The following is a 27,345-nucleotide window of genomic DNA, read 5'->3' on the forward strand; positions in this document are numbered from 1 at the left end:
AGCTACAAAATATCAGGGTTTATTAGCTGACTCAATTTAAAACTTGCCTGCAATTGTGCAGACACAGGGAAAGCAGCATGGTGTTCTTGCCTATACACTGGAATGAAAGGCAGCACCCAGTTTAAGCATACTCCTCAAACTGATCTCCAGAAGTGGGTATAGGGTGGGGTGAATTCAGAAGACCAAGCCTGACAAGTGTGAAGGTTCCAGCTTCACTGCAAGGGAGTGGTAGAGAAACACCCTTAGTAGAAGTCGTCATCTCCTTTTTCGACTGACTGCTGGTTCTGGATCTGCTGCTGCTTCTGGTACAGCTCAGCTACCTGCAGCCAAAGAAACACACACATTCTGGGGAGTTAGATGAGTTCTCTTGCCTCCCTTCCTATTCACTCTGCAGCCTGGCCAGCCTTCTTTCACCATTCTTCTTTTTCAGTGTTCCTCTAACTTGCTGAAGAGCTGGTTCCCAAATGCTCTTAAGTATCTGTTCCATGTGTTCTCATAGAAATTGGACTAATCTTTGGCAGTCCTCAAAGGGCCAAGATGACCTGAAGATGATTCCCTCTTTTCCCACCCCTCTTAACAGGGATCATGTCTAGGGCAGCTCTGTGCACAGGGTGCAAAACAGACAATGGTTCAAACAAAAAGGCCCAGCAGCACACACAAATAGGAAGGGGGTGCAATGAGTGCAACCTATTAGGATGTCTTCCACATTGTTTAAACAAAGTATTTGGAGTGTATGTTTAGGAGCCATTTGAATGAACAGCCCTCACATATGATTAAGGGACATGCCAGGAGGGTATTGGGACATCTGTGGAAGGTGTGTCAATGGGCACACTTGCGACACGTCTCCTTCCTGTTAACCTGTGCTACCTAGTTGTATGGTTTGAGCTGACCCAATGATGGTCTGGCTCCTCATCCCACAATCCCATACATAAAGATGTCTTGCCACCTCTGTACCTGAGTGCTTGATGTAGCCTCCTCTGGTTTCTTATCATCTCGAACACGCAGGAATCTTGGGAAGCGTAGGGAAATGCCTTTTTCCTCATCCACCTGCAGTGGAAGCACAATTCCCATGAAATGGGTAGGCTCATTTGCCACAGTAGATGGCTTGATACACAAGGCAAACGCTCCTCGCTCCCAACACCCAGGGATAGAATGTGTGATCTCAAAGGTCCTCATTTGTCTCCCCAGTTATATATTTTGCAATTTGGGACTTCAGTGCTTAAAGAGAATTTAGGTGCACAGATTGCTATAAACCACTGACCATCTCTCTATTTTCACCTCAAGCTAGTCCATGGCCTCTTAGGCCCAGATGAGACATTGCAGTTGTATTGAGGTAGGAATTATATTCATGTCTTCACAAGTATAAATTATGTGTGGACAGTGGAGCACTAGTAATCTGGAACTGAAAAATTGGTTTAGATTTTCAGTTACAGAGTCTAGGTGAGTCCTTGGAATAACATCCTTCAAGTACCATCAACGGCATTGTCTGAAGCCAAAGGCACAGTCAAATCTGTTAAGTAATTTTCCAGGGAGTGATGGGCATCTTTAAATACTCAAAACTATGGGGAAAATCTGCAGCTCTGGATTGTAGCTAGATCCAGCTCTGTCAGTATCCTGGTGCCTCTTTTGTAGCTGTACTTTTGCAGTCCTAGAAGCACATTAGCTCTTAGTAAGCAGGTACTTGAGTAGTAATTAACAATGGGGTTTTTATCCTAAAGAAATAGTTATAAAATTTTAGATAAACTGCTCAATCTGAATTCTATTCATTGTCAACAATACTGCAAATACTACAAGAATGTACAAGAATATGTACAAGAATACTGCTTAATTAAAAAAACCCTTGATACATACTGAGGTCGTTCACACAATCAAAAACTGTTTTACCCAGGTTTGGGAGCTATATGTGCTCCCAATTTTCAGTTGTGTGCATGCAAAGTAGGAGGAAAACTTGGGCAGCTCTTTCTCCTACCCCTGCTCCCACTCAATCGCTTCTACCCACCTTGCTTCCACACAACTGAGAACTGGGAGCACACATGCATCTCCCAAACCCAGGTAGCACAGTTTTTGATTGTGTGAATGACCTCAATATATATTATACAAGGCAAAAGAGGTATTTCTGTTTGTACACAGATTTCCTATGATTGCAGTTAGGATTATAACATGAACAAAAAGTTTAAATTGAATGGTGCATAGTCAAAAAGCAGGTATGTTAAATACATACTGCAGAATGTTTTAAGCTTTTTAGTGCAGAATTCTGCCCACCCATGCACTCCCTCCAGTGGCCCATCATTCACTCACCAAGCCAGTGGCTGCCTTGTGGACGGGGGAAACTGATAAGTCAGCACACTTCACCTCCCACACATGCTGAGCCTCAAGCCAGTGGTCAGGCTCAGCTGTTCCACCCCAGCGGTAGTAAGGGCGTGGTTGTGGAATGACATGGTCCTGCAACACAGAGACACGGATGAGGAGAAATATTTGAAAAGGAATAATTTTTCAGGTGGAGACAGTACATTGAGTACTCCTTCATAGTTATGTTTTCTCAGCTTCTTTGGATTCTGCTTATGGCTGATTCTGGATATGGGGGTCAGAAGAACATTTCTCCTCCTTTCACAGACCCAAGATATAAAGGGCTAGGGCAGAAGGCCATATCCAAGGAGACAGGGCTCCATTTCACTCTGCCATTTCTTTCTCCAATGCATAGAGTAGAAATTCCCTGTGAAAGGATGATGTCAGAGTACACAGGCAAGAGAGACTGCATTTGATATGCTCTATCCTGTATCCAGGCACAGAAAACATTTAGGTGATGTCTCATGTGAGCAGAGAGAAGTTCCTACCTTGAGAGACATATGCAGTTTCTCCAGGTCCTCATCTGTGAATCCAGTGCCAATCTGAGAGCAGAGGGGGGCAGGGCTGTTAGAATTCAAATGGACATTTCCTATGGGAACTGTTGCCCTGGAAAGCTAGCAAACATGCAGGCTGAAAGTGAACCCATTTTATTCCTCGAAATACTACCACTTGCATATTTCTGCAAACCAATGCACCAACCTTGCTTTCTTTCCCCCTCTAAAATGTCCAGCCAGGATAAAATGGTATCAGTGACAGAAGTCCCTGCTTTTGTAGGTCTTGATGGTGGCATCAAGGGTGATGCTACACTGTTCCCCAAGAACAGTGTCCAAGTCTCCAAATGTCCCAATGGTAGAGATAAGCCTGAGGAAGCCTTACCTTGCAAATGCTTTGGAACTCCTCACTCTCCTCATCATAACAGGCCAAGAGGAAGCCTCCATATGTTCCTGCACGTTTGCCTTTGCCCAAGTAGGCACCAATCACCACCAGGTCCAGGGTGTCCCCAACCCCCTCGAGATAATCTTTTTTAAGCTGATATGAGAAATACATACAGGAGAGAGCAAAAGTTAAGTCACTTGCCCTCAAGGCACATAGGACAAGCTTGAATCTAGGTAGCAGACTTTCCAGAGTTTGATATTGGAGAGAAACCACTATAATAGCCTCCTCCTCTGCAAAAAAGCATGATTAGTTTGGAGAAGGAGAGACATTGGCTCCAACCCTGTATTGAGTTAGCAATTTGCTCAAGCAACTTATTTCTGTCAGGTGACAAACCATTTCTATCTCCAGCTAGCCATGCTTCTCACCTTTAGCCAGTTGTGGGACCTCTTCGCAATTTCATATGTGGCATCCACTTCCAGTGTTTTCACCATGAGCCCCTCACAGGAGTCTGAAGAGAGACAAGCCACTTCATTACCCTTGCTTCACAACACATCCATGGGCTCAGCAGAACTAGAGCGCAACACATTTTGAGCTCAGCAGGCATGACTGCACTCCCATTGCCCCCACAATACCTTTGATGGAGTGCTCCAGGAAGTCAGCTATTTCATCAGTGCTACTAGTGTCCATGGAAGTGGCAAAGAGGAACTGGCCCTCAGTCTCTGTGAAGGATTCACGTAGCAAGGCCCGGCGCTTGGATAGGGGTTCCCGAACCAGAGACTGGAGAGACACATGACTCATTACAAAGGCAGGCACATAAAAAGAACCCCAGTGAAATTAGGAAGATGCAAAGCACAAAAAAGGAAAAAAGTGGCAGTGGAACAGTGCAGGACATGGGCTGGAAGCAATATTCTAACTAAAAGAACTAAACATGCAGTTGTAGGAAAACCAAGATACACTTGCCTGCCCATTAAGGTACAGCATGTCGAATGCATACACACATACTTGCACTCTAATCTCTGCAGCATCCACATCCTAAAGATTAGGGAAGAGAGAGTAGATATTTTGCACAGCAGATGGCAAAGTTTTGCTTTGATTATCTGAAATATTTCTGAATATTGGCTTTGACCTTCCTTAGGTGTCTTCTGCATACCACAACAGCTGATAAAAGACAAATATTTTCCCCACATGTCCCCTTTGTTCATGGTGGGTGCTTCTGTTCTCAAGTAACAAACTCCCACCATGCAATACCCTAGCCACCGCCTCCCCAAGATCAATCTATCTCATTCCAACTATGGTGTGTCCCAAGGAAAGGACAGGAGCAGACAAGGGGATCCCAAGTCAAGGAACAAGTTTGTAAATTAGTCCAGCAATGACAACTTACCTTCCGCTTGCGGGTGGTCAGTACTTGGAAGGGCTGGATCTGTTTGGAATCAGGGTCCCAGGCTACAGCCTCCGTATCTAAGATACATGACTGTACAGTGCTCTTTTTCATCTGCATAAGGAAATTGGTTCAATTCAGATAAGCCTCCTCTTGCAGCAAAGTCCCAACCTCAATGCTATTCAGCAGAAGCCACACTCGGAAGCCTCATTAAACATGTGGATGTTCCTGTGCTAGCAACATACAGCCATGGTCTCTTCCCTCCTTGCTATGCATGCCCTACAACCCACACTTCCAAAACCATCTGCACCTTAGGGATACGGCTAACAATATCAGGGTACTTGGTTGTGTTGTTCTCCTGGTTCCGGCTGTAGATGTGTACTTCACCATTCTCCAGGATGTGAATCTGTGAGGAAGGCAAGAGAGAGAGAGTTGGACTACAGGTAGAATGGAGCATTGGTTCATTTACCAGGTTTCTTCTGGATGCTGGGGTCAAGGACATTTCTGTGGGTTATTCCCCTTATGTGCTCCAAGGCAGGACAATTTTGATTTGCTAATGAAAGATACATGCTTACTAGAGCCTGAGGGGGATAGCCCTGCCCCAGTCCTTTCAAGCCAAGTTACGGAAAGGTACAATGACAAAAGGTTATGTCAGATAGAAAGGTCAACGTATAACCAACATGAAACGGAACATGAAAAGTACATATAACAACCACTCAACCTGAAGTGAGTGAAAAACAGAGTCCAATAGTTCATATCAGTCTGTAAAAGCAAGTAAGAATTTACCTTCCTCAGACTGATGGCAGGTATGTACAGTTGAAAATATGGTAAAAATGATACAAACAATGAATCTGTACTTCTGAAGGATGTGGACTTTTATATACTTTTTGAGACAGTGACAAGCATCCAACTTATGCCACTGTTTTTCCTTGGATGCTTCGGATGTGGACAGAACCAGGGAAGAAATACATACTGAGACAGACAAATGGTGATGCTACTTTGGTGAGAATAAGGTGTACCAACTCCTGTTGGAATATGCAATATGCTCTGTGAACGGACAATGCTTGGAGTTCCGATACCTTCTTGCTGAAGCAATTGCTATTAAAAACGCTAACTTGCAGGATAGGACCCTTATGGGAATGGACTGTAAAGACATGACTGTAGAGCCTTTAACTCTGTGTGTAAGTCCCAAGAAGGGCAGCGGTGCACTGTAGGTGCCGATATCAATGTTGTCCCTCATAAGAACCTTTTTAGACAGGGGTGTGAGTGTATGGACCTAGCCAATAATCCAGAGATAAGTCCTATTAGTGAGGTTGCTTGTCTTTTGAGTGTGATTGGTTTGAGGCCCATTTCCAGTCCCTCCTGGAGAAATTGCAGATGTTGTATGGACGCTGCACCCTGAGGCACCAAATGACGTGCCCCCCATCTTAAAAATGCTCTCCACATACAATGGTAAATCTTGTTTGTTGACACAGGTCTTGACACCAACATAGTATCCACCACCTTATTCAAATATCCTTGTTGTTTCAATATTCTCCTCACAGTTTCCACGCAGCAAGCCGCAACCAGTCCAGGCTGGAATGTTGCACTGGGCCCTGAAGAAGAAGATCTGATGTTACCAGAAGAAGCCATGGCTCCACGGTTGCCAGATGTAATAACTCCGCAAACATGACCTCCTGGGTCAGAAAGGAGCCACTAGTATTGTAACTTATTCTTGCCCTTAGCAGACGTACCCTTCTCAGCACTCTTGCCATCAGAGGTGTTGGTGAAAACACGTAGAGAAGGCCCTCCGGCCACTGTGTCAATAATGAGTCTATGTTCTCTGTTTCCCTGCAGGGGAATCTGGACATGAATCATGGCAACTAAGTGTTCTGGGGAGTCGTGAACAGGTCCATAATTGGCATTCCCCACCTTTGTACTATCTGCTGAAAGACCTTCTCGTTTAGAGACCATTTGCCCGGCATCAGATCCTCCCAACTCAGGCAATCAGCCAGATGGTTGAAGTCTCCCTTTACATGATGGGCCGTCAGGGACCCCAGGTGTAACTTTGCCCAGTTCATCAACAAGGCCACCTCTGTGTGAAGATACCTTGATCTCATGCCCATTTGACTGTTTACATGGGCTTTCGCTGTTGTGTTGTCCATTCTTACTAGGACGTGACGGCCCTGTAGTGTTTGATGAAAAGCCCCAAGAGCCAAGTGGATGGCCCTTAGCTCCAACCAATTTATACTGAGACTTATCTTGTATTGTCCATGTCCCTTGCGCTGATAACTGTAGAGAGTGTGCTCCCCAGTCCCTGTTGCTGGTGTCTGTAGTTACAATCACCCTTGGTGGGTCCAAGAACTGCTTTTCCTGTAACAAGTCTCAAGGAAGCAACCACCACCGTAAGGAGTGACAGACTTGGAGAGGCAAGTGTAATAACATGCACTTTTTCCTTGCAATGGCTGCCTGATGCAGTAGTAGAAACCATTTCAGGTCTCTCAAATGGAATCTTGCCCATGGAATGCCTTCTAGTGTCACCACCACCAGGCTCAAAATCCTTGCTAGAGTGAGCAGGAGAGTTGCAGGAGCTGAAAGCGCCGCCTTTATCTCCATGGAGAGCATCTGGGATATGTCAAGAGGAAGAAACAGTTGATCCTGGAGGGTATCAATTACCACCCCCAGATGCTGTGATGGAACCAGTCTGTAGAATGGAACCAACTGGCTTTTTGCCTGGTTGACAAGAAAGCCGTGATCTTGTAACGTCAGAAGGGTTGTCTGGATGTCGCTCTCTGCTGTTGTTCTCAAGTAAGACTGGATCAAGAGATAGTCCAGAAATGCAGATATCTGTACACCCCGAAGATGGAGGTAGGCCATCAGTGGCCCCAACAATTTTGTAAAGACTGGAGGGACCAACGACAGATTGAATGGAAGGGCCACCGGAATAGTTGAATTTGAGGAGGTGGCTGCTGCTGCAATGTATCGGGAAATGTAGGTACACTTCCTTCAGGTCTATTGATGACAGGTAGTCCAAGTGGTGAATCTCTTCCGCAACAGAACGTAGGTACTACATCTGGAATATTTCGTGGTTAAACCATTTGTTTAGATATTTCAAGTCATTTCGACTCATCCTTTTTGGGGACGGTGAACAAGATCGAATAGATGCCCTGTTCCCTCCTGACAGACAACAATAAGGAAGGACAAAGAAGGACTGAGAAAAGTGGGTTGAAGGCGCAGAAAATATAAGAAAATAGAAAGGTATAGGAGAAGGTTTTGGAGCTGCTCGGAACTACTCAGGACAGAAAGAACTGGGGCGGAGCTATCCAGGTTTGAGTAGGCATATATTTTTCATTAGCTAATCAAAATTGTCCTGCCTTGGAGCATATGATGGCAATAATCTATAGAGATGTCCTTGACCCCAGCATCAGAAAAAGGAAGCTCCCATTTTTGGACTTGCACCACACATCCTTACCTGTGCTCGCTCCCCATCATACTTATATTCACAGGTGAAAGCTGCCTCCTCAAAGCGTTTTAATACCTCCCCAATGCCCTTGGTTGGGTGGGCCAACATCGGCTTCAGAGGAATTCCTGTGTGGAAAAGGTTCACAAAGCTGGGATTTACTGCAGCACCCAATCTTTGAGTCAGAAGGCAGTGAAGTGACAGAGCTCTCAGTATGAACAAGTACAGGACTCAGGTTACATAAGATGGTAAGGGAGAAAAAACGAACAAGTGACATTCAGAATTTCCTTGCCAGATTTTGTATATCCTTTCCAATTTGGGCACAGTGTTTGAGCTTTCCTTGTTGCAAAAGATAATTATGCTAATTTGTAAATATACACGAAGTTGCTCATTCTGCATAAACATGTTTTAAATATACACTTCTATGTTTGCATACTTTCGTGTTCTTTAGCATGAAATAACATGGTGAGGGGGAGAACAGGAGAGGAGAGAGGTGGGAAAGGCAGCAAATACATGCAGTTAAGGGAGAATGACTGCACCTAAACATGTGGGGCATGGAAGATCCACTCTGTGGATCATTTCACAGGCAGGTCTGTGTGCTTTTAAATATACACTCACAACCATGAGGGCTAGAAATTTAAAAAAAAGTTTTTCAGAAATTCATAATCTGCACTGGATATCATTTTATACACAGTCCAAACTCACACTCAGCACTACAAATAATTCTAGAGGCGTCAGCTGCATTTTAGCAAGACATTTTTCTGTATCAATTGCTCTCCATCACAAGAAATGCTGCAAATACCTGGTGTGATCTTGCAGTGCTGAGGCAGGCTCTGGACACCATGTTCCAGGAGGACAGGCACAATTATGTCATAATTTGGCAACTCACTGTAAACAAACCAAATCAAAATGACAGACTCAGCCCTGTTTCTGCTAAGCGCTTGAACTGTGGGTGACTAAAAGGAATCAAGTCCCAGGCTCAGCTCCTGCAAAGGTCTGTTTACGGCTCATAGTCCCAGGCTGTTGATTCAGAAGGCCTTCAAGCCAGCATTTCCTGTGCAATGCTCCCTAAGGCTACATCTGGTCTATCTAGCACCAGATATCTATCTGTCAATAACTATCTGTCAATAACTATCATTGACAGATAGTTATATTGACAGATAGTTATCTGTCAATAACTATCTAGTTATTCTCCCTTGCACGAGGTTCTGTCAGAATCCAGACAGAATTTGGGAAAGAATTTGGGAATTTATGTGGGAGAGCAATGTGAGGAAAATGCCAATTAGCACTTCAGCAAATATCCCAGCCAGATTACCTTACCCCCCCACCCCCTCCCCCCAAAAAAGTTTTTCCCCTGTCTGGGATGTTGCTTTGCCTGGAAAATCTACCATTCTCTAAAACTCTAGCTATTGCAACCAACCTCTCAAAACAAAAAGCTGGAAACAGATGGAAAAAGAACATGACCACATCATTAAGCAAAATATTACTCACCAGAAGGCCTGCTTAACAATTAGGGCTCTCTCCTCCAGCCACGCTTTGCGTGCCTCTGCAGACTTGCCCTTAGCAGCATCCAGAATCTCTGGAGGAAATTCTATAGAAGGGAAAGAAAACCATGCATATTTAAGACACAGTTTTGCCTGGTGTTAGGATCCGTGGTTGGGACATGGGTATTTAGCACATTCATAATTTTATCATGCAAAGCACAGGATCTGTTCTTAAGCAGAGGTTTGCTATCTTGAAATTTTAATTTGAAATAGGGAAAAAGCAAGTTTCTAGTCCGCAAGTTTGGAAACATGGTGAGTATCAAGAAAGAGCTCTGGTTTTAGATGTCCCATTTTTAGAAGCTTGAACTCTGGAAACAAAAATTATGCATATCCACTTAATTCTGGCTAACATGCAGGTTTGGTGCTGGTCTGCACCAAACTTCCCACAAATTTCTGCAAGCAGCAGCCAGATATTTTGCTGCTACACCAGTTCTTTGTACTAAGCTGGAAGTACAGGTGCAACACACCACAGTTAACCCCTTAAGCCTCCCCTAAGCTCACATCATTGTCATTCCCCACAGCACCCTGAACTCACTTTGTCCTGGAGGAGTGAGCGATGCTGCCTGAGCTAGAGCTGACAGGACAGACTGCTCTGCTAACCCAATCCGCAGTTTCCCTTCCAGTGACCTGCAATACACAAAAAGGTTTGTTATAACATTGCAAAGCTGTAGTGAAGGGCTCCAAAAGAACTGTTTGTGTGGGTCTGTTTGTTGGAGACAAAGGGATTATGAGTGGGAACTGAGAGGCAAAGTACTGTGCCAATGGTAAGGGTGGGAGAATGGGTGCTGGAATAAATTATAGTGTGGGCAGGCTAAGTATCTAAATAGTTTGGGGATACAACACTGTGGAAATCGAGATGTTACATAAACGGGGGGGGGGGCGGGATCACACTCACCGAGCAATGTAACGAGCCTCTGAGTGGCGACAAGCAACAAACAAGCCCTTGATAATATCAATCTTCTTGTTCATGGACTAAAAGAGGAAGAAATGGCAGTGAGTAAAGACATGCATCCTGAAGGCTTGGGAGAGGGAAGGGAAGTCCAGAATAGGCGGCAGAAACTCTTAGTGCTATAGTATAGAGTGATAGCCAGTTCACAACAAAATGCTCTCTCCACACATATTCATTTCCAACCTCACTACTTATGATTCTGGCAAATCTCTGTTCTCAGCTATTACCATGGCCTCATTCACTTTAGGGACCCTAGAGGGCCCACTGCAGAGCCTGGGCAGTGAGAGAACACAGACCTATAAAGTACCAGAAAAACCTCTCACCTTGATTTATTATTATTATTTATTCGATTTCTATACCGATTTGAGGATCCATGTACTACACCCCATGCGCCTCCAGCTTAATGTTCTATTAAACCGCCTGTCTTGGAAAAATATAAGATCAGACATGTGTGACGTTCAGAACAAGCTGAGCATTGCCACAGAAAAGGGAGGTACCCACTAGGCTCACCTTACCCTCAGCCTTGCCCTATTCAGTGACAGCTAAATGCCACCCTCTTGATCCTCTTTCCTGACCATCCATGCCCACTCACCCAATACTTACAGAGCTTCCCGTCATGCGCCCAATTGCTTGCAGCTTGCTAAAGACAGCAGCAGCACCAAGCTTGGGTGGGGCAAACATGATGCCTTGGGTGGTCCGGCTGCTCTCAGCCACCAAACCCAGGTCCCCTTTCTCTGCTGCCTCTGCCTTGATCTGGTCAAGCTGCCGACCTGGTGGGGAAGGAAGCAAAGCCATGAACCACAGAAATAAGATTCATCTCAAATAGCTAATCTCATACCTAAAGCACTGCCTTCTTGGGGGTTGGGGAGAGACTGTGTCTTAGGTTTGCATGCTCCTTCTCCCCCACCTCACATGCTTGAATTATTTCCCAGGTTTGGGCAAATTATTGCCTGCTGTTAAATCTAAACAGGGCAAATATGGTTTGCATAAACAAGGCCAGATCAACATAGGCCCCCCAGCTGTTTTTGGATTACAACCCCCATAATCCCCAGCCACAGTTGCCAATAGCCAAGGATTATGGGAGCTGTAGGCCAACATCTGCAGGAGGGCCGCAGCTGAGTAGACCTGGCATAAACCACAGTTTGCTTGCAAGTAGACTAAAAAAACATGGTATAAAGCCGTTTGCCCAAACCAGAAAATAAGAACATAAGACCAGCCCTGCTGGATCAGGCCCAAGGCCTATCTAGTCCAGCATCCTGTTTCACACAGTGGCCCACCAGATGCCTCTGAGAAGCCCACAGGCAAGAGGTAAGGCCCTCTCTCCTGAGGTTGCTCCCCTGCAACTGGTATTTAGAGGCACCCTGCCTCTGAGGCTGGAGGTGGCCTATAGCCCTTCTTTTCCAAACTAAAGGACTCCAGATGCTGTAGCCTTGCCTCATAAGGAAGGTGCTCCAGGTCCCTGACCATCTTGGTTGCACTCTTCTGCACCTTTTCCAGTTCTACAATGTCCTTCTTAAGATACGGTGACCAGAACTGTATGCAGTACAGTATGCAGGGCATTATAATATTAGCATTTTCATTTTCAACCCCATTCCTAATGATCCCTAGGATGGAATTTGCCCTTTTCACAGCTGCTGTGCATGGATTCGACACTTTCAATGAGCTGTCCACCATGACCCCAAGATCCCTTTCCTGGTCAGTCACTGATAGCTCAGACCTCATCAGTGTACATATTAAGTTGGGTTTTTTTTAAACCCCAATATGCATCACTTTACACTTGCTTATATTGAACTGCATTTGCCATTTTGTTGCCCACTAACCTGGTTTCGAGAGATCCCTTTGGAGCTTCTCACAATTTGTTGTGGATTTCACTACCCTAAATAGTTTAGTGTCATCTGCAAATTTGACCACTTCACTGGTTACCTCAACGTCTAGATCATGTATGAACAAGTTAAAAGCAATGGTCCCAGCAGCGTTCCCTCTAATAGGGATTCCCAGATGTTGTTGACTATAACTCCCATAATCCCCAAGCAAAAGCCATTGCAGCTGGGGATTCTGGGAGCTGTAGTCAACAACATCTGAGAATCCCTGTTAGAGGGAACACTGGGTCCCAGTACAGACCCCTGGGGGACCCCACTTCTTACTTCCCTCCATTGAGAAAACTGTCCATTTATTCCCACCCTCTGTTTCCTTTCCTTCAACCAGTTACCAATTCACACATGAATCTGTCCCTTTATCCCATGAATGCTATAGTTTACTCAAGAGCTTTTGGTGGAGAACTTTATGAAAAGCTTTTTGAAAGCCCAAAATGAAGGTGGGAATTGAGATGTATGAGGCTAGAAAGGAGAGGCAAGGATGACATGAGTGCAAGCACAAGGCATAGGCCTAATGGACAAAACATGGTTACATGTGAACTGTGTATTTTAGGTAACGACCAAGACACCCATAATCATATCTGTTTGTCTTCTCCGCTGTTTTATGGGGCAGAAGTGCCTGGCTGTGTACTAATCTATTGTAATTGTAATCATGAACACTCACCAGTGGCCTGAGCCAAGGCTTTCATGAGGATAGTTTTGCCTATACCCAGCTCTAGGCCCTCGTATGCTGGACCAAGCCGATTGAGACAAAGGTAAACACAGGGCAGCAGGTCTTCTGGAGACAAAACAATAGCAGAGCGGAACAAGTTGCTGAGAGTCTCTATGATTTTCAGCCTGGAAAGGAAGAGCATTAATATGTTCAATGAATTTGGGGAAAATAGGAAAAAATATGATTCTCTCATTCATCCCGTGGATTCTGGCAAGTCTCCTTACCGGGCAGACTCCTCCTCAATCCACTCAAAAGTACGAGCCACAGCCAGGTATGGTACCCTGTGGGGGGTGGGGAATGGGGACAAGCTATGAAGTCAAACCACATAGATCAGAAAAACAATGGAGCCCACCACCTTCTTCTCATCACAACTCTTATATTGCTTAGTTCTGGGGGAGAGGCATAATATCAGAATGAATACCATTTACTCCAACTCTGCACCCAAAGACAGAATCTCACACAGATCCAAATACTGGAGTGCCACAAGCAGAGAGTAGGTAGCCATAGATTGAAACCAGTAAGCCAAGACACACTGCCAGAGAAAGCCACTCTCTCCACCAGTGCTCTCTCTAAGGCATGCACATATGCTTGTGCTCACAAGTTTTTTTAATGTCTGTTCAGTTAATTTTAGATCCCACTCAGGTTGAAGCAGTAAAGCCCCACTCTGAATGCACATGTGCGCACACTGCCTTGATACTGCCACCAAGAACAAAACACATTTTGCACAGAGATGAAAAATATTAGAGGGACCACTGCCCCACCCACCATTAAAAGCAAATCAAATATAAAGATGCTAACTAGTGATTTAGAAGAAGAGAGCTAGTCACTAGAATGTTTTTAGTAGATCCTAGATAACTAATTTAACAGGTAGATCATTCTGAGCTCTAAACAAGAACCCAAGCTACAGTAAAACTTGGGGGAACAACAGATACAATCCACCATCCTGGAAGTTGCATAATCCTGAAATGTAGCATCTTGTCTTAAATGCAGCAGTAGTTCTCAGGAGTCAGAGAAGAAGATCAGGACAGTCACTCTCAACACTATTATTCTATGGAACAAGCTCTAAATGAGGCTGACATGAAGCAGGAAATACAGATACATCTTCTAGCATTGGGGTGATAAGAAGAATATGGAAGCAAGAGTAGGGTATGAAAGCCTTCTGACAAAGTCCCACCTTAGCAGTACCTCACCTCTGGCCAGAGCCCCAGCAAGCATCATGGATAGGATGATAGCTGCCCTTTGCAGGTTTGTAATCGGCAGGGTCAAGTGTAAGAGATGGCTTGAGGGTACTATAAAAACAGGGGGGAAAGCATGTGGTTAGTTTGAGCATGAATATCCGATGTCCTAGGCGAGGGCAACCCTACAATACCCACAAAGGTTACCATCCCTCTTATGCAAACTACTGTAAATCACTGATGGCCTATCTACAGCCTGGTGGTAGGAGAAAGCATTCACTCTCATCCTGTCCACAAAAGATTCTCTGCTTGCCTTCATGAAGCTCATTCTCATTCAGAACAATCACTGACAAGCCTACCCTAAAGACGGTACTGACTGGATCGAAAAAGATTTCAGATGACTTATGGGTATTGACAAAAGATAAGAGTAGTAAACCAGCTAGCCTAACTAAACATCAAGCAGTAGTGAAATTTAATAATATAGCCAGAACCAAAAGGTCCGGCCTGTGGCTGCAGAATCCAATGGAGACTTGAGCAATACTGGAGAACCAATTGATGTCACAAAGTGGTCATTCACACAAGCAAAAACTGTGTTCTACCCAGGTTTGGGAGCTGTGTGTGCTCCCAATTTTCAGTTGTGTGGAAGCAAGGTAGGAGGAAAACCTGGAGTAGAAGTGCTTTGTGTGGAAGCAAGATAGGAGGACAACCTGGGTAGATTTTCCTACCTTGCTTCCACACAACCGAAAATTGGAAGCACATACAGCTCCCAAACCCGGCAGAACACGTTTTTTGATTGTGTGAATGACCTCAAAGTCTCACAAGAAGAAATTTTGGATATGGAATTGGGTAGCTTCCTCTGTCCCAGACTTAAGCACATCCTGCCTCTTTTGACATTGCTTCCTCAAGTTGCACCCCTATTCTCTTTTACTCTACTCTCTTCTCTCATTCACTTTTCTAACTGCGTCTAACTTGAACTGCCCTGGAATGCTCCTGTCCATCACATGCAGATGATCACCATCACTCCAAAAGGGAAAGAAAATTATATGTACTGTATTGAACCATATCTATAGCTCTTTTCTGTGGACAAAATGCTTCTACTTTGGCTTTCCCTCTAAATAGCTTGCTTGACTTAGCAAAAACACTTCCAAACAGAGGACTGGCACTTGTATGAATCCTCTGCATGGCACTTGCCCTCAAGCAGGCTCTGGAGTCCTAGTCTAGCAGTGATTTTTCAATAATCATGGGACAGACTCTTTCTGAAGGAGCCAATCACTTACCCACCAGCTGTGCTATCAGATTCATGGCTTCTGACTTCCTTACAGCTCTTTGGTGCAGATATATTTTCTTTCATCACTGGCTCCTGCTTTTTCCCTGCTTTCACAGAGGCTTTCCTGGGAGCTACAAAAGCAAAGGGACAAACACCACCACCCATACTGTTTTTATACAGAGCAGACACACAACTCACAGTGTTGAGTGCTGATGGATTTCTTATCACAAACCTAGAGGTTCCAGAACAAAGTCTGAGACTTCTAGAGAATGCTGCTGTGAGCCAGGCTCTTTGCTCCATTCCAGACATCAGAAGGGAAGCTTCAACATCACCCCTCTAGGCCTACCATACTCTACATGGCACTTGCCCTCAAGCAGGCTCTGGAATCCTGACCTAGCAGTATTGAAAAACAATCATGGGACAGTAGGTTGGCCTCTTGGCATCTGTTCCTCTTGTGCCATGGGATATTGACATAGAAAGTATCCTCTCTTCTACATAGCAAAGTCTTTTGCCAATTCTGCACGCACATTTTAGATATCTTCTTTCACAACCGTTCTTCATTACAAAATATTTATAAACTATCATGTTTTCAGAAATCCAAAATCTACATCATGTGGCAGATTCCAGGTGGAACCAGGAAACATGCTCAGATGTGGACATGTTCGCATGCAACATTCCTAACAGGGATCTGCTGGATGCACATATTCAGGCATAAATGGTGCTACATCTCCCATATTCTCACCAAAAAAACTAGGAATAGGCTTGCTGGATGATTTGGGAGGCAATGGAATTTTCTCTTTCTCTGCATTTTTTTCTGTTTTATGCTCTACCAGCTTTGAATCATTATCTTCTGCTTCTTCCATGGGTCTCTCATCCACCTCTATGGGTCTCTCATCCAGCTCCCTTCTTGAATCTATACAAGGAATAGAAGCCAAATGTTCAACAGAATATGAAGACGACGGCCCTGCCAGCATCTCTTTTACACAAACAGTCCCAACTCAGACCTGGAGTCACAGTAGGCTTGCTTTCAGACATCTCCAAGCTAGAGATGTGCACAAACTGGTTTGGAGGCCCTTTTACGGACCTCCAAACTGGTTTGAAAGTCTGACAGTTCAGCCAGTTCGAAGGGGGGGGGGAGTTTTAAGGACTGGAGAGGGTGCTCTCCCCCCACGGTGCACCGGGTACTTTCGGGGATACTTCCAGTCCGACATGCATCGGGGGGGGAGGAGGAATGCTGCTGCCCCATGGGACCCTTTTTAACACAACACTTTTTAACAGAGTGGGGGACAAACCAGCAGTTGCCAATTCTGTGCACATCCCTACTCCAAGCAGAACCTAAGGTGACTACAGATTCCTGCAATGAAATGAAAAACAACATTTGAATCTTAGGCTTAGACAGGAGCTGAAGGCAGTCCAGGTTCAAAAGCTTTGGAAAACAGAAACAGTCTTGACTACTACAAATATGTATATATCGCTCTTCAACCAAAGTTCTCAAAGCGATTTACATAGAAAAATATATAATACATAAATAAGATGGTTCCCTGTCCCCAACGGGCTCACAATCTACAAAGAAACTTAAGGTAGTTACCAGCAACAGTCACTTGAGGGATGCTGTGCTGGGGCTGGATAGGGCCAGTTGCTCTCCCCATGCTAAATATAAAAGAATCACCACTTAAAGGTGCCTCTTTGCTCAGTTAGCAGGGGAATCATGGGCGGGGGGAGAGCATATATTTGATGTAAAGGCTGTTTCACACATTACATTTTTAGCAGGTACATTTACCGAGTACGTACAAAACTGACAAGGGATGAAATAGAACTATATTGGTGATATTATGAAGCAGACTTAAGCATGAGGCTCCAAGTCTAAGGACCTTGGAGGACTGCCACACACCTCTCACCTTCTTGTTGGGCAGGCTTCACACTTTTATTCAAGAGGGAGGATAGGTATCCCTCTACTCATTTTCTTATATTCCCTGCTTACCCCCATGCTATTACTCTCTCATTATCGTATGTTCTGATCCTTCTCCACCTCTCAAGCAGCTACTAGAATGCACTCACCATCTTCAACATCATCACATTTCCTTCTTTTGGCACTAAGGTTTTCCTGGGTATTGTCATGGCTGCCAGCTTCTTCCTCTGCTTTATGTTTGGGGATCTGCTTGCGTGCTGAAGGTAGAGACAAAGTCTTAGTGACATCCAAGCTGGCACTACATTTTTCTTACGAGACAGTAAGATTGCACTCTTATGGCCTAAGAGCTCATGGAGATATCTGCTTAATTCAAACATTTTTCCAGAAGGGTTACGATACAAGATGGCCAAGTGGGGCCAAGGGAGGACAACTGCAGCACTACAGACAAGGCTTTAAAAATACTATGCAAAAAGCCCTGGTTCCAGCCTCTAATTGCCTGGGTTCACATTTTGAAAATTCCCTGCATTTCTGAGCAAGGAGTGAAAGTTATTTCTACAAGATCTGGAACCCAAGGCACAAGTTTCCAGGCAGCATACTGTGCTTTATCCCAGAGGGCAATCTTTCTTCAGGCTGATATTTGGCCTTTCATTCACTACCAAATCTCTCCTATAACTCTACTTAATAAAGCATTAAGAGATAAAGTTATTTCATTCATTAAATCAAATGTGTGCATTAAATCAAATTTCCAGTGCATCATGGTTACAAGCTGCTGTGCTGCATCATTTAAAAAAAAGGTTAATTCAGACTGTGGGTCCCATTGCTACTTCTGTTCCAACTTCTTAAACCTGCCAGACATGGAGGAATGAGGGAGCTTAAATACATGATTGGCACCTAGGCTTTCAAGAGCAAACCAGGGTAGATCAATCTATCAATTTGTTTAGCCATAGTTATAACAGGGTACATCAAGGAATATTGTGAATCACTAAGGTCACACCTTAAACCAGATTTATTTTAACTTTTGGTGGAAAATGGGGTTGATTGTACCCCATCTGAGACGTTTAAAAAACAAAACCACATTAAAAACCTTTGTGGTCAGTGTTCTGCAATTCCATCTTGCAGGTCAGGATCAATCTTAATGAGGTTAAGTGCCCTGTGGCATTTCATCCTCACACCCCTATGGTGCTAAGGATTTTTTTTTAAACCCTACAAAATGCCATTGAAGTACTATAAGCATGCTTCCCTGTCTTGTAGATGTTTAGACCAGAACCTGTTCATCCATATCTTCCAGGAAATGAGCACAGAGGCTGAACATGCAAGTTTTTGCCTAGATTTCTAATGGACTAAGCAATCATTCTTCTCAAGCATGTCTGCAAATGGTTTTGGGGTAAGTAGTTCCCTAAGGAGACTACAAATGTACTGTATCAATCCGGTATTGGGGTAACAAATACCCTGAATTACCCAAACACATTAAAAACCTGGAGGTTGCATTAAGCATGACACCAATTGCACGGTAAAAAAAGATCAGCAGCACTGTTGAAGAATACTGAACACAGGGTTTTATGACTTTTTCCCCTTCTCAAATGGATCCATCCTGATGTCTACTAAGGGTTAAAGAGTATCTTCAGAACAAAGGCCATTAAGGAAGCTCTGTAGCAGAGAAGTCAAGAGTTGTAAGGCAGCAGCCAGACCAATATTGTGTGACACACATGCAAAAAGAGGCCCTAAAAACTGACTATCCTGGACACCCAAAGGGCAGGTTACTTACCAGTTCTACGCCGGGGGATGCTGGAGGGTGCAGGTGAATTAGAGGCAGTTGGGCAGGATATTGGAGCGATGCTATCTGCAGGAATCTTTTGCTCAGGAACACAGTCAGATGCCTAAAATGGTAGAGCTACAAGGTGAAAAGGTGTACCCTAAATCAAACTATTGCATTCTTGGGGCTGGATAAGAAAACAATAAAGGGAAAATTATTCTGGGCAGGGGAAAAACACTACAAAAAGTTGCCTGGTGTGGTTTCCAGGGCAAAGAAGGGAGGTAGCACTGATTATGTCTTCAGAGCATAGTCCCCAGCCAGGGTACCCTAACTAGGACAAGTTGTTGGGAACTGATATTGTAGCTCAAAGTACAGAGCTGCAAAGAGAAAAACTGCACTACAGAGTTGGAAGATGAGTGGATGCCTGTATAGTTGGTAATCAGGATGTACTAGGAAGGGGCCTACCTGTTTGCAGTCTCGTCCCTCTACATCGTTTTCTCCTGGCTTCCCAGAATCCTCTTCACTGTTATGGAGCTTGGCAACTTTCTTGGCTGCACAGAAAGTTGTACCATTCACCAGCTGTTCAGAATGTGCTGGTTCTCTGAAATGAGCAGAGCATTTAGCAACAGAACCCTTGGACCCTACTTCTATTTCCTACACATACAAAGTGAAATGCAAAAATGCACTGACCACTCCTAAAGTGAGACTATAGATTCTTTCTTACCCACAGAACCTAAAGTCTATCCTTGTCCACTTTGATGTACTTTTACAGTTACATGGACATAATGCACAATGTGGTATGAACAGAGAGCAAGTGCAAGTAAGAAGCACTAAATTTAAGAGATTTCCACATGCTAAAAATTATTTAACATGACAACCTAGGTGGCTCAAGCATATGAGCAGTGGATATGGAAATAGGAAGAAGATTGTCACTAGTTAATCAAATCGGGGAAGGATTCTATACCATCCCTGAAAAATACCATCCCTAGAGATAGGCAGCATAAAATATGATTAAATAAATAAATAAATAAATAAAATGACTTTGCTAGACCTTGAGTATGAATGTCAAATCTGCCAATTGAACCTCTCTTAGAGAAAGTTTTCTCATCAGCAGACCACTTCAAACAATGTTGCCCTTCCAATTATAGCTCTTTCTTGCTTTTAGAGGGAGAAAATAAAACCCTAAATTTTAAAAGGAGAGCAGAGTGCAATTCTGACCACAAAAGGAAAGACTGTGTATACCACAGTCAGCAATTGATTGGTATTACAGTGGTCCCTCGACTTACGAACTACTCGACATCCGAAGTTTTTGACTTACGAACGACAAAAATGACCGGAAGTCGTTGCCGGTTTAGATGCGTTGCCGGTTTAGATGACTTATGAATTTTTAGATGCAGTTTCCTCAACTTAGGAATGTTTCCAGACCTCTGTGGGTGCGCTTTTCGACTTACGAAAATTTCGACCTATGAACGTGCGTTCGGAACGGATTAACTTCGTAAGTCGAGGGACCACTGTATTTGTAAGTTTGGGAATCCCAAGGGCTTTAGACTACATTAAGAGGAATGAGGTAGAGTTCAAAGTATACAGTTTTGTCAGTACACCATTTCATGCTCCAAAATAACTCACCTTTTTGGGGTCAGTTCCTCTTTCGGGATTTTCTTTTCTGTTGTCTCTTTTCCAGGCTTTGTCCGTGCCAAAGGCTGGAAGAATGATCTAACCCAGTACAAAAAACCAGTTATATGGGTTCTCTTCCCATATACCCATCCTAAAGAGGTATGAGGCTGTAGCTCAGTGGTAGAGCAGTTGCTTGCATGCAGAAGGACCCAGGTTCAATCCGTGGCATCTCCAGGTAGGGTTGGAAGAGACTCCTACCTGAAAACTTGGAGCGCCACTGCCAGTTAGTGCAGATAATACTGAGTTGGAGGGACCAATGGTCTGACTTAGTAAAAGGCAGCTTCCTATACTGCTAAGCAGAGCTCACTACATTTTTTGCAACAATACATCTATGTTAATAAAGCATCAATGTTTCTCCTAGCATCCCAATTCAAAATGCAAACAGCCTCCCCAATATTCAAAACAGTTATAGGCTCTGAAACAGATGGCTTAGGAAGAAAACTTCAGGATTTTTGTACCACTACAGCTTCCTTACTCCTGAGAGACTAGCAGAAGGGAAAATAGTGCTTCTTGTAAGTACAAAATTGTTTTTGTATCAGCATTTTCATACATGTTTAGTATTACTTAGTACAAGCAACGCTTGTCTAAGAGGATAAATATTTCTAGAAAATATTTCTAAAGGTAGAAATAAAAGCCCTAGTTTAAATATTTGTTCTAAGAACTGTAACAATGTTCACCCCAGGAACAATAATATTTCACAAGAAATGTCCCCAATCTTTCCAACATTTATGATTTAGATATTAGAAGATAGAGAACAAAAAATTGTTTTCCAAGGTTTTGCGCTAAAGACCTTACAAAATCTTAAGCTGGTGCTTACCGTATGGTACTCTGCATAGTGGAGGTTTGGAAAAAGTAGGCACTAAACCTACTGTCAGGGGAATAGCTCAGTGGGCCAGCTCCACAAGGTACGAAGAACACAAGTGAGGTTCATGGAATAGGACAGCTGTCAGATCCTGTTCTTTCTCAGGCCACAACTAATGAAAAGTGGAGATATGCAGCAGGGTGAACAACTGTATATGAGTCATGCAACAGTAGCATCTGAACATCTTCCAAAAGCACTGTAAGATCTTCTCTGGATTGATTTTAAAGCCGAGGCAAGTACGGGGTAATTTTAAGCTATTTCTGGATAGAGTGCTTCATATTTTGATGGCTGTTTTGTTTGTTTCATGTGTTGTTTTCTATCTCCTAAATCCTTGAGATGCAATTAGTTAGAAATGGAAATAAATTACAGCAATAAGGCATGATATCATCAGGCTCCCAGAAAGAGAGGCAGGAGAGAGAGCCATGAAACACACACTTTTGTACCTGCACTGGGAAAGAAGCAGAAAGACAAGACAAGAGTAGCCACTGCTTTGTCACTACTATATGCCTGAACAGCATATTAATGCATAGGAAAAGATGTTGGTTTCAAACAAATATGATTGTTTGTACACATAATCCCAGGCTACTCAATGTCATATTATTATATGCTGCATTAATCAGGACTGACTATGATCAGACAATGCCATATCCAGAATCTTTATCATTTTCACACAATCTGACAACTTCTTCATACAACTATATTTGCTGCCAGCAGTCCTGATAGGTCTGGTTGACTCGAGTGGAGCGTGGCTGCTGCCGAGCTTGGTGTATGAAACTGAAAAATCTTTTTTTTTAATTGTGGGGGGTTTTCCTCAGTAGAAAGTGGGAGCTTACAGATTTCAAAATATCAGTTTAAAGGGATAAATGATCTGTGAGCAGAAAAAGCAGTGGAAAGGTAATTTATCTGGACACTTCTTTATCAGGAGCTAATGTTTTGAGTGGTAGATACCTCTTATGACTAAACATACAATGTAAAGCTTGAAAAGAAGTACATGAAATGACACTTGCAAGGGACAGAACTTCTATTGTTCTACAGATGCCACCAGATGGAAAGAAGGATAGTTATATAGAAGAGGAAATTTCAGCAACAGTTGTTTCTCTCACTATTGAATGACAAGCAATAACTGCCAAAATTTTCTTTTCCACCACTTAAAGAAGCAGATGCGCCATCCTTTTTTGTGTGTGTGGGTACTCTAGTCACCAGCATTATTTTATAGGAATCCATTACATGCACATATCTATAATATAAAGCTGCTTAGGCCTCATTTACTCATTCTGACTGACTGACATGAAACTCCCAGACCAAATGACAAGAGATAGGAACATGCTGTTTTGACAGGTAGGTTCCAGACCACCAAAAAAATTCAAAACCTCAGAAAAATTTATTACATTCTTGGAAAAACCAGACCTCACTGAGCTACACGACTAGTGTCACAGATGCCCCCTGGAGGCGACCTTGAAAACTGCAAGCCCTTTATAAAGCTGTTTTGGCCTCAGAGACTCCCAGACCAAACCACGAAAGATAGAAACATGCTGTTTTCACAGGAAAGTTCCAGACCTCGCCCAGTGTGCCCTCCAAAATCCAGAACCCCATAAAATTCATTATTTCCCCAGAAAATCTGAAAAAACCTCTTCCTTTGGAAAGCCTAGGAAATGAGACCTCATAGAGCTAGGAAAAGCCTAGAGTCACAGAGAGATAAGACATTCATGGGCTTGCAAACTGCAAGCCCTTTTACTAGTATACAGGTGGCCCTCGTTATTCACAGGCTTTCTGTTCTCACCTATAGGCGCAAATAGGGAAACTGTGAATAACAAAACCTTGAGTCAATGGGAAGTGGGGGGTTAAATTCCTAACAACAACAAAAAGGGCCAAAAAGGCAGGAGCTCCAGAAATAAGAAGAGGACAGTACCTTATCCTCCTTCTCCACATTTATTTATTTGATTTTTATACCACCCTTCCGAAATGGCTCAGGGCGGTTTACAATTTGCTTAGGTTTCCAGCAATGCCCTTCAAAATGTTTGAATATTTGCCAAATTATTATTTTTATTATTTTTAAAGAGCCACAAAATGACCCTCTGCTGGAAAATGGTGGCCGTAAATGACATCAGAAGTTATTTCCGGCCACTCAAAACCGATAGGTGAATTTTGCTTATTTTTCTACCTGCAGATAATGAAACTGGGTTTCTAAGTCCCAATCACAGATATGCAAAACCCCGGATACGGAGTCTGTGGAAAACGAGGGTCACTTGTATCTATAAATATAAAGCTTCTTGGGCCTCACTGATTGACAGGAAACTCCCAGACCAAAGCACAAAATATAGAAATGCTGTTTTTGCAAGCAGGTTCCAGATCTTGGCCAGACTACCACAAAAATCCAAAATCCTGGGAAAATTCATTAATACCCCAGAAAAAAGCAGGAAAACTCTCCCAGTGGAAAAGATGGAGAATGCTACCTCATAGACAAAGAAAAAGACTAGAGTCACAGAGAGATTCCTATGTTTGCAAACTGCAAGTCCTTTTTTAACTAGCACCAACTGTGTGTATGGTTGGTGCCAAGTCTGGAAAGTCTTCCAGACAGGGAAGATTGAGAGCCCTGTCTTCCCAGTATGAGGCCTGGGAAGACAGGACTCTCTCCTAAAGTGCTCACAATTTAAAAAGAAACACAGGGAAGCCAAAAAAGGAAGGGGAATGAAGTAGAAGAAATATGCTGGGGAAGGATATGCAATTGTTACATGTACATGTGGTAAGGCTTAGATACAATACAGTAGAGAGACGTGCCACAATTTACCAACTTAAATATATAAAAGCCAGTGGCAAATATTCTGTTATACCGTGGCATGACCCAGAAACATGACCCAGGATGAGGCTATGAAGATGAATAATAATGTGTGAGATTACACAAAGGGCAGTTTTAGCTCCCATCACACTAGTATCCTGACCATACTCCTTTACTTTCTTCCATGTAAGTGTATGTGGTCATTCACTGGGGGCGGGGTGGGCATAGAGCCCTGCTTTTGCAGACTGTGTTGCAGTGAGGGCAAAACGAGCTCAGTGGCAGGGGGTCCCAATGGCCCTGGACCCTTTCCTCCCTGTGCTGTCTGCCAGTCACACAGACAGGCATTCATTCTGGCGGTCTGATTTTAAAGAGTTACGTTGCCCCCCTACCCCCTTTTCCTATCCCACATTAACATTCTTACAAAGTAGGGCATGCACATGCAAAAGTGCACACTCAAAAGGCATTAAAGGCAAACATGCATGCACCCTATTCCTTTTTTTCCTTCTTCCAATGATTACTGTACTCCTACCCCTCTTCTCAAAATCCCTCAAACCACATTCTAGGCAACATAGATCTGAATGACAGCTGCTTGTGAAATGAACCACCAACCACTCTCATTCACTGCATAAGTAATAGAAAAGTGTTAAGAGTCACAAAACACAAACGAAGAACTTAAACATCAGGTAAGACTAGAATTCTCTCCTTGATATTTCTCTTCCTTCAGATCCCTCTTTAAAAACTAAAAAAAACACCACACAAAACACCCTTTCCCACAATGACGTGGGCACAATCCCTCCTAGCTTAGACATCCCCTCTCCGCACAGGGACACTGAACACATATTTGTCCAGTTGGCCCTCCCTGTCATCCTCCTCCCACTGTTGTCTTTTTCGGTGACAAATATTATATCGGAAGGGCCTTGGGCGGACTTGACTTTCTATCGGCACTCTGTAAAGTGCCAGGCGCCCTCACGACATTACTTCTAAAATGAACAAATAATATATCAAGTTACAAGGCAGTCATCAGCTGAGGGAAGCAAAGGCGCCATCGCCCCCATTCACCACCGCCTCTCGGCCATGTCACCCTTTGAGAAAATGAAAAGCCAAGGTGATAATCACCGAGGGAGGCCTCCCTCTTTTGTGTGTGTGTGTGTGTGTGGAGGAGAAGAAAAGCACAGGTGGGAAGGGGGGAGGGGCGCTACCGCGAAGGACAGGTGAGTGGGGGGAGGGGTTGCTGCGTTCCCGCCACCCCCCCCCCCCGAGGGGCCCCTCTCTGTCTCGCGCTTTCACACTCGGGGCGATTATTCCCGCCAAAACTGTCGCCCCGCCGTCGCGAAGGTTCTCTCAGAGGGCCCCCCCACCCCGCAGCGGAGGGAGGGGGCGCGCGCAAGGGAAGGAAGATTACCTGCGCAAGTCTCCAACGGCCTCCCCTCCCCTCGCATCATCAACCTTTATTTTTTCGCGCGAAAACTTAACCCAGACTCTGACCAGCAGGCCGAGGAGCGACGAGGCGCTGACGTCGCGTGCGTCGCACGCCCCGAGTCTTGTAAAACAGAGCACGCTGGGAAATGTAGTCCCTTCAAAGGCTCTCTACCCTCGTTTCCCGCGCTTGTCCTTCCACAGGCATGCTGGGAACGGTAGTCCTCTGCTGATCGCAGCCGCGCATCGGGAAACTGCAACTATAATCATTCGTGCTTGTTTGTCGATGTAAATATTAGTGTATAAAAACGCTCACCAATGGTGTCTGTACTTAATTTTAATGATGAGATAAAGGCCCACAATTGCTTGGAGTCCTTCTGAAAAGGATATCTTCAGGTGTTTGCCCTGTTTTTAATAGGCATTTCTGCTACAACCATGGAACTCATGGTTCAAAGCCTATCCTGTGTGGATGCTCCTCTCTTATAACATAGGGTGCTCTCTTGGTTATTTCCAAATTCCTATATAAGTTCTTTTTTTAAACAGCTTTTCTGATACCATTATTGGCTACCAAAAAGATCGTCAATTGGAGAGTGTTAGATATGGAGAAACAAAGGGACCTAAGCCTGGTTACTTCTCAAAACACCCTAGGTAGATTTCCAAATTACCCTCAGCCTGCCACATACCTCACTCACCTGAACACATTAAGTCAGAGGAGAGCATTTTCACAAGCATGATCCAATGGGGCTATTCCCACGATCGGGAAAAATCGGGCTAGGAAAGCCTAGCCCGATTTTCCCCAATCATCAGAGCCACCGAGCTCGGCTGTGAGCCTGGTGATTCTGGAGCGGGTAACCCGCTCAAGAACTCCTGCCCCCAAACCAGATTTGTGGAGTGAGTGCTCCGCAAAGCTGGTTTAAAATCGTGAGTAGCTGCAGCACAGCTTCGCACTGCGCCTTCTCATGAGTAGACCCCTGGAGGAGAGACGAAAAGCCACCTCCCAGCTCCGGGGGTCTCCCCAGTATGCCCTGCGCGCCCGTGTAGGGCATACTGGGGCTTCCAGGGGCCATGCGGCCCGTGCTCCCTAGCCCCCGCCGGCTCCATCTCAGAGCTGGCAATTGTGTGGGCGGACAATCCGGCCGCCCAGGGCTCCCTCCCGCTCACCTGAAGAAACCGGGTCTCACGGATTGTGAGACCCGGCTCAATGTGTTGCCTTCTGCCATCTTAGACGAGAGATTTAAAGGAATTTCCCTGGCTATGCCCATGTGGTGGGGGTGATACTGAGACGGTAGCCCACATTTTACTACACTGTGCTTTCTATAAGACCATTCGCTCCATCTGGATAGAACCATTATTAAAAAATAGGCCGGGTCACTCGGATGATTATTATGTTTCTCA

The 27,345-nt window shown here is 44.2% G+C and overlaps 1 protein-coding gene across 6 annotated transcripts; it reads right to left on the reverse strand.

Annotated features, from left to right (window-relative positions):
• Positions 1–3: 3 nt before the first annotated feature.
• LIG1 (DNA ligase 1) lies at positions 4–26,054 on the reverse strand. Of its 6 annotated transcripts, none has more exons than XM_053260687.1 (27): positions 25,937–26,054; positions 21,714–21,870; positions 20,849–20,935; positions 19,688–19,823; positions 19,235–19,346; positions 17,619–17,726; positions 16,303–16,473; positions 15,571–15,691; positions 14,309–14,407; positions 13,343–13,399; positions 13,071–13,243; positions 11,136–11,302; positions 10,479–10,555; positions 10,119–10,210; positions 9,531–9,630; positions 8,842–8,927; positions 8,052–8,167; positions 4,911–5,006; positions 4,604–4,714; positions 4,183–4,254; positions 3,855–3,999; positions 3,648–3,730; positions 3,223–3,375; positions 2,835–2,888; positions 2,299–2,442; positions 955–1,047; positions 4–320 (listed from the first exon to the last, which is right to left on the reverse strand). In XM_053260687.1, the coding sequence occupies exons 2-27, from the start codon at positions 21,728–21,730 to the stop codon at positions 243–245; spliced, it is 2,748 nt and encodes a 915-aa protein (XP_053116662.1). In that variant the 5' UTR covers positions 21,731–21,870; positions 25,937–26,054; the 3' UTR covers positions 4–242. The 6 variants fall into 6 exon arrangements, with proteins under 6 accessions (XP_053116662.1, XP_053116661.1, XP_053116663.1 ...); XM_053260686.1 differs by lacking the exon at positions 25,937–26,054 and adding an exon at positions 25,734–25,863; XM_053260688.1 differs by lacking the exon at positions 25,937–26,054 and adding an exon at positions 25,545–25,684.
• Positions 26,055–27,345: the final 1,291 nt, after the last annotated feature.

This window comes from Hemicordylus capensis, chromosome 6 (genome assembly GCF_027244095.1).
Source record: "Hemicordylus capensis ecotype Gifberg chromosome 6, rHemCap1.1.pri, whole genome shotgun sequence".
Lineage (NCBI taxonomy): Eukaryota > Metazoa > Chordata > Lepidosauria > Squamata > Cordylidae > Hemicordylus > Hemicordylus capensis.